This window comes from Penaeus monodon, chromosome 10 (assembly GCF_015228065.2).
Source record: "Penaeus monodon isolate SGIC_2016 chromosome 10, NSTDA_Pmon_1, whole genome shotgun sequence".
Lineage (NCBI taxonomy): Eukaryota > Metazoa > Arthropoda > Malacostraca > Decapoda > Penaeidae > Penaeus > Penaeus monodon.
The window spans coordinates 15,064,647-15,075,184 of NC_051395.1; the positions used below are offsets into that span (position 1 = coordinate 15,064,647).

Sequence of the window (10,538 nt, forward strand, 5' to 3'; positions counted from 1 at the left end):
TCTACGCAGATGGTACAATCTAATGGAAGAGCATAAGGAGGACTTGGCTATCCTAATGACAGCAGAAGCAGGAAAGCCTCTTGTTGAGTCCCGTGGTGAAATAACTTACGGGAGCTCGTTCCTGGAGTGGTTTGCAGAAGAGGCTAGGCGTATACATGTAAAATATTTTTTTTTATTTAATCACTAGGAGTTAGTGTGTCTTCAGCAAAATTTTAAAAACTGTGGGACACTTCTGCTTATCTTGCTTCCGTCTTCATGCTTATCATTGTGTTGATTATAAATTCATTGAATCTGTGTATTTCAGTCTTGAAATTTTCATTTATGTTATGATTATTATTTTTTAAAACTTTATTTTCAATTCTTATTTCCTTATCACGTTGGAATTCATGCTTGTTTTCAGGGTGAGGTTGTTCAGAGTCCGGCACCTAGCAAGGAGATGATTTTTCTCCGAGAACCTATTGGTGTTGTCTCCATGATTACGCCAGTGAGTATATTCAATTTCAATAAATATACTCATTTGTTAATCTTATATTAACTAAAGTGTGTTACTTTGCCAAGATTAGAATTTTATCTGATTATTAATGGTAATATACTGTACATATAAGTCTGGTATTTTTAAATTTCATATACAGTATCCTTTATTGCTTTACACTACTGTTCATAAAGTAGACTTTGTCAATCTGAATAGCCCAGAGCTTCAGATGCCCAGTTCCTTTCATGAGACTGGACAGAGGATAGAGATAGCAAATTTTATAAGGCTGCATTGTTTCACAATACTCAATATCAGTAAGCATATCCAGTTCTGGAAAGTTTATTTAGTATATATCATTGACCCATTGCTGCTGGGTAATCACATACATACATATAAGATTTTTTATTTTATTTATTAGTATTGACATATAACAGCATAAAAAAGTTAAAAAAGGGATTTTTCCAAAATATAGGTAATGAGTAAACCAGTGTGATATGCACGACTAGTAATTGACTTCTTGGTCATTAAGCATTTGTATAGCCATCTATGTGGAAAGACAATTAATAAAAAACAAAAAACATACTAAGGTAAGGTTTAATAAGTGTTCACTTTCCATTTCTAAGCATAAGCAGTGTCAGTAAATTTTATTAAATATACAAGACTTGAGACAGCAATATTTGTAAAACTAAAGAACTCTGGTAAATTTATTTTGCATAGATGCTTTGATAAGTGTCTGTTTTACTTCTGTTATGAAACTAATATTACTTTCTTCATAAATGTAGAAGGATTTTTGTAGTCTTAATTAATTGGGCTTTTCATTGAGGAATAAAGAAATATTGAAGGTCTGTCTTGATTTCATGTGATGATAATGAATTCATAAGGCTTCTCAGCTGTTACTTAAGAAAACAGGTAAAATGAGATTTCACACTAATATGCGTATAGATATACCCAGTCTTGTGTGTTATCTCAAAACTTAAGGCTGCAATATGTAAAAAGATTGCATCCATTCACACACATGTGAGTGAGTGAGTGAGTGAGTGAGTGAATGAATGAGTGTGCGAGTGAGAGAGTATGAAAGAGACAGGGTGAGTGAGTGAGTGTGAAAGAGACAGGGTGAAAGATGAGTGAGTATGAAGAAAAGTGAGGGTGGGAAAGATGTGAGGGATGAAGATGGGAGGCAGAGGAAAAGAATGGGAGAAAGCAGGGGAGTGATGATAAAAAGATGGTGAGGAGATGAGGCAAGTGAAGTGAGGATGAGTGAGGCAGAGGTGAGGAAGGGAGAGTGAAGTGAGGAGATGAGAGTGAAGGGAGAGTGAGAGTGAAGGGAGAAGTGAGAGTGAAGCGAGAGGAGAGTGAAGGCAGAGAGGAGTGAAGGAAGGAGAGAGTGAGAGTGAAGTGAGGGCGAAGTGAGAGTGAAGTGAAGGGCAGAGAGTGAGAGTGAAGGGAAGGGCAGAGAGTGAGAGTGAAGGGAAGGGCAGAGAGTGAGAGTGAAGGGAAGGGCAGAGAGTGAGAGTGAAGGGAAGGGCAGAGAGTGAGAGTGAAGGGAAGGGCAGAGAGTGAGAGTGAAGGGAAGGGCAGAGAGTGAGAGTGAAGGGAAGGGCAGAGAGTGAGAGTGAAGGGAAGAGAGTGAGAGTGAAGGGAAGGGCAGAGAGTGAGAGTGAAGGGAAGGGCAGAGAGTGAGAGTGAAGGGAAGGGCAGAGAGTGAGAGTGAAGGGAAGGGCAGAGAGTGAGAGTGAAGGGAAGGGCAGAGAGTGAGAGTGAAGGGAAGGGCAGAGAGTGAGAGTGAAGGGGGAAGGGCAGAGAGTGAGAGTGAAGGGAAGGGCAGAGAGTGAGAGTGAAGGGAAGGGCAGAGAGTGAGAGTGAAGGGAAGGGCAGAGAGTGAGAGTGAAGGGAAGGGCAGAGAGTAGAGTGAGGAGGAGAGTGAGTAGGAAGGGCAGAGAGTGAGAGTGAAGGTCAGAGAGTGAGAGTGAAGGGAAGGGCAGAGGAGCAAGGAGGAGAAGTGAAGGAAGGGCAGAGGGGAGAGTGAGAGAGTGAAGGTGAAGGGGCAGAGAGCAAGTGAGAGAGTGAAGGGAAGGGCAGAGAGCAAGTGAGAGAGTGAAGGGCAGAGAGCAAGTGAGAGAGTGAAGGGCAGAGAGCAAGTGAGAGGGTGAAGGGCAGAGAGCAAGTGAGAGGGTGAAAGAGAGAGAAAGAGGGTGAAAGAGAGAGAAAGAGGGTGAAAGAGAGAGAAAGAGAGAGAAAGAAAGTGAAAGAGAAAGAGAGAGAATAATTTGAACAATCTATTTTCTGTATTGTAGTGGAACTTCCCGAATGCCATGATTACACGCAAAGCAGGCGCTGCCCTGGCTGCAGGATGCACCTGTGTCATCAAGCCAGCAGAGGACACCCCCTTCTCGGCACTTGCAGCTGTGGACCTTGCTGAAAAGGCTGGGTTTCCTCCAGGTGTGTTTGTGTGTCCTGAAGGCATTGTTTTGCTTGGGGAATTAGGTCATTTTTTAATGGATTCTTTATAGTGGAGATCTATTTTGTATGACTTCTTTGTGGTGAAATAAGTGTTTAGGAATGTCAACTGCTCTCATTCTTGTGTCTTGTAAAAAACACAATCTTTCAGGCGTTGTAAATGTGGTGACAGCATCAAGGCCGAACACTCCAGCTGTAGGGGAGATTCTGTGTACAAGCCCCAAAATAGCAGGCATGTCCTTCACAGGTGAGAACATAAAGCTTTCATGTAATATTTTTGAGGGAGAAGTTATTGTTAAAAACAGAATCTTTTCCTTTTTGGGTGTTAATTGAAGGTTGAGCTGTATTTTATGCACTATTTTAACAAAGATAAGTTTAACACTGGATTTTACCTCTACAGTGAAGTTCTATCACATGGTGAATAATTACTGGTGACACTTCAACAATGTCTTGATTGCCAAGTGGTTTTGCAGCCCTATTGTAAGCCCAATTGCTTAAGTGACAAGTGTTGTGCACTAATATATTACCTGACATAACTAATTTTTTTTATTTATTGAGTTTACGCAAGCTAGACTACACACTAAGGATGTGCTTAGTGTCACTTACATATCAGCATCACAAATATAAGTTTTAAACATTTTATTACAAGAAGCTATTTTCTGAGATGTAATGACTTGTTATATATTCTTTCTCAATTCCATTTCAGGGTCAACTGCAGTAGGGCAGTTATTGTACAAGCTGTGTTCAACGGGCATCAAGAGGATTGGACTAGAGTTAGGAGGAAATGCTCCATTCATTGTCTTCAATGGGGCTAATTTGAAATCAGCTGTTGAAGGACTAATGGTTGCAAAGTTCAGGAACACAGGACAGGCAAGTGCAGTGGAAAGGGGGAAACAGATTATGTAGTGCATAATATATAGTAACAGTATTGTTTCACTTTAGAAGTGTGGAATAGATTTTGTGTGTCTAAAATACCTGTCTGTTAAAAGATTAATTACGAGGTGTCCATGAATCAAAAGTAATTTAATGAAAGGCTATTAACCCATTGCCGATGGGTGGCATGTATGTACATGCCATGGCATGGCTGGGCTATCTGTCGGGGACATGTACGTACATGCCATGGTGTATGGATGGACATGCCATGAGTTTTTTTTTGTTACAATCACGGCAAAATATTATTTTTCTGCCATTGAAAATGTGATTAAGTCGTTTTTAACACTCATTTTTACTTAAAAAAAAAAAAAAAAAAAAAAAAAAAAAAAAAAAAAAAAAAAAAATAATAATAATAATAATAATAATAATAATAATAATAATAATAATAATAATAATAATAATAATAATAATAATAATAATATATACAACAAACCTACGATTTCAACTCCATGATACCACACACTGCTTATTTTATTCAGACTATAGAGCGAATAATGATCAACTATGGAGTCTATATAACAAAAATTTCCTTCAGTCTTGATTTATCAGGAAATATGGCAAATAGAGACTTTAGAAAATAATGATAACTGAAAATACAACATATGATTGTAGTATTACGAAGAAACGGCAAGGGGTGCTGGTATTGGGTGTGAGCGGTCGAGCATGCTACGGTGACGATATAAGCCCCCGGCAGCGGGGCCCGGGCCACTATGAATACTACCCATCGGGAAAGGGTTAATTACTTAGTAATTAGTGGGAAGATGCCCTGAATTTGAAGTGGCAGGTAAAATAGGGATTGTTAAGTAATTTGAAGGGGATTAGACTAGATTACACTAATTTAGTCTACTACTGCTACTTATCTTTACTGGACAGTGAAGAAACATTGCTTTTAAAATCTTAATGTGGCAAGGGATGACATATTTACCAAGCTGATGTATATGGGTGACTTGAATGTCTTGTCACAAATATGGTTGAGGTTTGTCACATAAAATTGCTGATGGGGATGCCTCAAGATCAGTGCACAAAGCACTTAGAGTGAGATTGACTCAGTGGGTCCACAAGAAGGGGCTCCATTGTGAGCTATTGCAGGATATCCACCAGGGTAAATTTTACCATCCATTAACCTGGGATTGGGTTGTTTTCAGGGAGACCAAGAACTCCTTCTGGTGGTAGAGGGTGTGTTATTGAATATTGCATAAAACTGAGATGTGTAAAGGATAGCAAAAATAACAATTTTGCTTATGATTACTGTTACTACACTGAGTGTAAACTACCTGGAGAGTTAAGATGGAGGCAGTTCAAAGAAACAATTTAGTATGATCCTGATACAATATAAATAACAAACATAGAGCTTGGAAAATGGCAAAATAACAAAAAATTTCTTCAGAAAAAGGCTAATGGAATTGCAAATAAGAGGCAAGGAGTCCTGATACCGCATGTGAATGTTTGTGTGGGCTCGGCCTAAAAGCTACATGTGGGAAAGTCAACACTCAAGGAAGTCTAATGTCTGAGTTTTAATCCACATGTGTGCTGCAAGTTTAGTGGCTAAGAATGGCATTCATACATATGTAATCATAAAATGCTTGGAGTGAAATAAAAATTAAATAGTTATACACAGTGATAATTAATTTTAATTTTACTCCTGGGCATTACATGCCTAGGTATTTAATGTTAAAACTTCTTGTTTCTTTAAAATTGTCATTGATTAATTATTGTATATCAAGAAGTACTCCTGGGCATTACAATAACATTATCAGTATCCTGTGACAGCAGAGTAACAATCCCTGATTAGCATTTGTTATATGCCATGTTTGTCGTCAGGATTTAATGCTGGATGCTGCTTATTATATGTTTATCGTGTAAAAAAATACATATGGCCCGTATTATGTATTCATTCTCCATCTTGATCTGTCTTCTTGATTAGGAATGCATCTTTATAAGTTACTTAAAAGTTACAATTTAACTTATCCGTTATCTTCAGATACATCCCTTGAATCTTATTTGCTTTGGACAGTGTTAGTTACTTTACCTTATATTTTGCAGAAAAAAATTGTTTTGAGATAGGTCTCTATTGACAATATTGTCTAGTAAGTTACATTACTTACTGTGAAACTGTAATGTCTTTCTTGATGTAGAGTCTGTTACCAGAACATTTTGAATTATTTTCCATGTACTATGGATCCCTTACTCATGCATACAGTTCAGAAACTATTTTACTCCTCACAGACTTGCATCAGTGCAAACAGGATATTGGTTCAGTCGGGAGTCTATGATCAGTTTCTGGAGCAGTTGAAGGAAACTGTGAGCAAGCAACTGGTTGTAGGGGATGGATTTGACAAAGGAGTTAATCAGGGACCTATCATTAACCAAAGTCAGCTGAACAAGGTTAGTTTTTCCTCTTTCACAGTCATGGGATAATTGGTGCTGTGAGATTACTATCATCATTAGTGATGTCTTTGGTATATGTGAGGACTAGCACTACCTATCGATCTTTAGCAGTATCCTCAGAAACACCAGAACACATTCATGAAGTGGCTATTGAAATTTAATATTGAAATTATTTCAGTTTTATAGATTAGTTTTAGTCACAATTTATTTCATGTAATACTTCCACATGAATGTTACTAAATACCATAAATGCTGTTTCTTTATCATGTATCACTTAATTTAAGTGATTGTAATGCCATGAATTATCACCACCTATTGCTAGAACTGAAGTGGTTCAATGCCACAAAAGCATTTTCTACACAGTCCTTTGACTAAAACGAAGTAGTTACAGTGCCATAAAATTATTTTCATCACTATCTTTAACAAGACATGTTATTTTCAGCACCATCCTTGTACTAGGACAATTGTAGTGCCCCAAAAGCATTTTTAGCAATATGCTTTCACTCGAAAATTAAACTGCTTTTAGTGCCATCCTTTTGTTAGGACAAAACTATCAACTGTACTATCCTCTTATGAGGGTAAAGTAGTTGCAATGCCCTGGAATTCTTTCTAGCACCATCCTTTTGTAGAACATGGAATTATTTTCCATCCTCTTACTAGGAGGGAGTAGTTGTAGTACCCTAGAACCCAATTTGAGCACCATCCCTTTACTAGGATATAAACCTGTTTACAGCACGTAGTAGGACACAAAGTTACTATGTGTCATAGGATAATTTCCAGTGCCATCCTCTCACCCTCAGGTCAGTGGTATTGTCAAGGACTCTGTAGCTGCTGGAGCTCACTTGGTGACTGGAGGGAGGCCTCACAAACTTGGGGGTCTCTTCTACGAACCAACCATCCTTACTGAGGTGACAGAGGATATGCCTTGCTCCCAGGAAGAAATCTTTGGCCCAGTTGTGGCTATTAGGAAGTGAGGACTGTTCTTTGTTTATCCATTTAAAAAATGTATGGGGAAAATTCTCTGGCATGTTGATGAAATAGTATAAAGAAATGCAATTACACCCGAGAAGGTTCTTAGAAGATCAGAGAGTTGTCTTTTATTTATGATAGCTTTATGGCAATTGTATAAAAGGTTTGGTTGTATTTTGATGGGTGGTACCTGTGTGTTGTAAAAAGTAATTTTGTGTGTTAATATATTAGTTTGCATAGATAGTGTAGTAGATTAATTTTAAAAATCCTCTGCAATATTTTTATCCTCTTTTCACATATTACAGATTTGAGACTGAAGAAGAGGCTCTGCAGATAGCCAATAACTCTGACCGTGGTTTGGCTGCTTACTTCTATAGCCAGGATGTTTCACAGGTAATAAGTTAATAAGAATTAACATTTAAATGTATATGGTACATATAAAAGTCTGTTGAAGATACTTGTCGAAATCTCATGTCAGATTTAATTATCTTCAAAAGAAAAGCAAAAGATTCACTGAATCTCATTTGCAGTTAATAATATTTGAGACATAAAAACCTGTAGAAATAGGTCATACATGGATTATTTTAATCAAAGCCTGTTAATTGCATGCAAATTCCCACAGGTGTGGAGAGTGGCCAGGAGACTGGAATCAGGTATGATTGGCATTAACGAGGGACTAATCTCTGCTGCGGAAGGTGCATTCGGAGGAGTGAAACAATCGGGCATTGGAAGAGAGGGTTCCAGACATGGTATTGATGATTACACTGATCTTAAGTACATTTGCATAGGAGGTATTAATTAAACACTTGGCATTATTGTGGTTGAAGGTATAGATCAGGGCAGCTTATTTTGTGCTGACAATAAAGCTATATCTTTTTAATATCTGTATTTATGCTGATATTTACAATAGAGTTATAAAATTGTGTGAACAGATATGACAATGGTGTTGAAAATCATGTCTTTCAGATGTATATTATTTTGAGGTCATTAAATGATGAATATATTTTTAGTAGATAAACATTACTAAGTTGGTATTATTTTGAGTGAAGATCTGCCAAATGGAGTTGGTATAAGAGGATGACAAATGTTCTCTAATAATTGATGTAAATGCACTAGGAATATTTAATATTGATCCTACATTAGGATACTGTAATTAAAGGGATCCAAAATTTGGGTGATGATAAATGAAAATTTGATAAGCCATTATTTTATGGCTTTTTATATTGCACTTTCTGATATCCATCTATATCTTAGTTTCTATGTCCATCTGTTGGTATCTGTTTGTCTATCAGTCCATCCAAGAATTTTTTTCTCTTATTTCTGTGACTGTAAAATTAATTAATAAAATAAGTTTCTGAGCAAAATAAAATGTTAAAACCTCAGCAGTATTCTACGAAATTAGTAACACTGCCAGTGATGATAATAATTGTGTGTTTTTGATAAGAGATGCTAACATTGACATTAAATTATTATATGCCTTTTTGACATGGATTTTTGGTACCTTTTCACTTTAATATTATAGTCATGTGTCAGAAAAAAATCTCTACCCATAATTGAAGTTAAGATAATCAGTCACTTTAGATAGAATAATAATTATAAATAATCATGTGGGAGATATGCTGAAGTGGGTGAGAAAATATCAGATTGCACCATTGCACTTTACACACTAGATTGTACATCTATGGCACAAGTAAACATGATCTTTGACATGTTTAGATATTAAACATTTGTGAGGAGCTTTACAAAAAGGACAATCTCATAAATGTTAAGAGAATAGTTCCAAAAATGTTATATATACACCTGATGCTTTTTCATGTTTATTTCATAACTTTTTGTTTCGTTTGTCATTATAGTATTATCAATTAGATTTTTGTTGTGATTTGTTCCTTTTGTGTTTATGCCTGTCATTGGTATGTTTTGACAATTTATGCATCAGTTGCAGGAGCATTCCTTTTTGCAATCTTGGGCATTGTATTGTGTAGAATTCATGTATATTTGCCAGCTGCATAATATAGAAGAGATAAACATGATATATTCAAAGTATAATGGGATTATACCAATTTGCATGAAACACCAATTTTGTAATAGCTAGGAATAAGTATGTAGTATATATGTTTAGGATTATTTAGACCATACTCTGGTATAATGGGAAGAAAGTTATAAAGATGTATACTTAACGTTTTTGTATCTTCATATGTTTTTTTGGGGGGAACAATGTTTCAGTTTTCTATATTAGAGCAAGGGAGCTACTCAAAATTGTAAGCATTTTGAAATTTTTAAGAATGTCACTAATTTATTTGTAAAAGAGAAAATCATAAATTACTTTGAGCCATTACACTCCTAGTTGAGATGAGTTCAATTATAAAACACAAAATTGTTCAGTTTCATTATCAATGTTTCTTATGGTATTCCATTTATACACACAATAATGTGTGAAAGGAAAACAAGGAAGAAGTGGAATATTTCTATTGACAAATTTCTCTTTTGGAAAAGGTATCAGGTAGTCTTGATAAGATGTATTTATAATTTTAAAGGCAGTCCTCAATATTGACTTGATAGTCATGCATATATTCCTTTTTAATGTTCTTTTTTTTCTTCTTTTTTAGATATTTACAAGTACTGCACCATATGTAAAAAGTGCTATATCCTTTTTTCCTTCATACAGAGGCCAAGTTAAAAGACAAAAAAAGAAAGGTAAAAATAGTGTATAACTCTTCACTGCAAGGTATAAAACTGAGGATGGTTTATAAAGTAATCAATAGCAACATTATACAAGACATATCACAATATTTACACAAAAATATTCCTTAATTTAAAACTTGAAATGTTATGTTATTGTACAAACATGTGAATTTAATTATAACATTTATTTTTACATACTGTCCAGTTTGGTAAGTTAGCAAGGGAGTCTTCCATTGATGTTTATTGTTATTTGTTATGTGTTGGGAAGTGTACTCATGGAAACTACAAACCTTCATATATAATAAGATGGTTGTGTTATTGTCAGGTGTTGTGGTGTATTTTTGTTGTCCCTTGTAAATTTGTTGAATAAACTGGAGATTTACCTTTTATACTTTTGACATCCTTTTTGAAAAGCCAAATATTAATTTTTTTGTTGTTGACTTGATAATAAAAAAGAAAAAAATCACAATTACATAACTACTCAGAACAACAAATGTTTTCTGTCGATGGAGAATACAAAGTTCAAGCCTCCATAAACTTGGGTGCAACCAGTATTCCTGTGGGAATGACGTATATTTCATGATAAATGAGAAATGACCATTATCTCCAATTATCTCCAGTTGTCATAAAATGACCT

The 10,538-nt window shown here is 35.8% G+C and overlaps 1 protein-coding gene across 1 annotated transcript in view; it reads left to right on the forward strand.

Annotated features, from left to right (window-relative positions):
• Positions 1–10,285, forward strand: part of LOC119577885 (succinate-semialdehyde dehydrogenase, mitochondrial-like) — a 14,389-nt gene extending 4,104 nt beyond the window's left edge. The window contains exons 4-12 of the mRNA XM_037925537.1: positions 1–157; positions 401–484; positions 2,767–2,911; positions 3,081–3,176; positions 3,636–3,799; positions 6,089–6,247; positions 7,051–7,220; positions 7,525–7,612; positions 7,842–10,285. The exon at positions 1–157 is cut by the window's left edge and continues 14 nt beyond it. Coding sequence (XP_037781465.1) covers positions 1–157; positions 401–484; positions 2,767–2,911; positions 3,081–3,176; positions 3,636–3,799; positions 6,089–6,247; positions 7,051–7,220; positions 7,525–7,612; positions 7,842–8,021 — 1,243 coding nt within the window. The 3' untranslated portion in view covers positions 8,022–10,285. The remainder of the gene's footprint in view (positions 158–400; positions 485–2,766; positions 2,912–3,080; positions 3,177–3,635; positions 3,800–6,088; positions 6,248–7,050; positions 7,221–7,524; positions 7,613–7,841) is intronic.
• Positions 10,286–10,538: the final 253 nt, after the last annotated feature.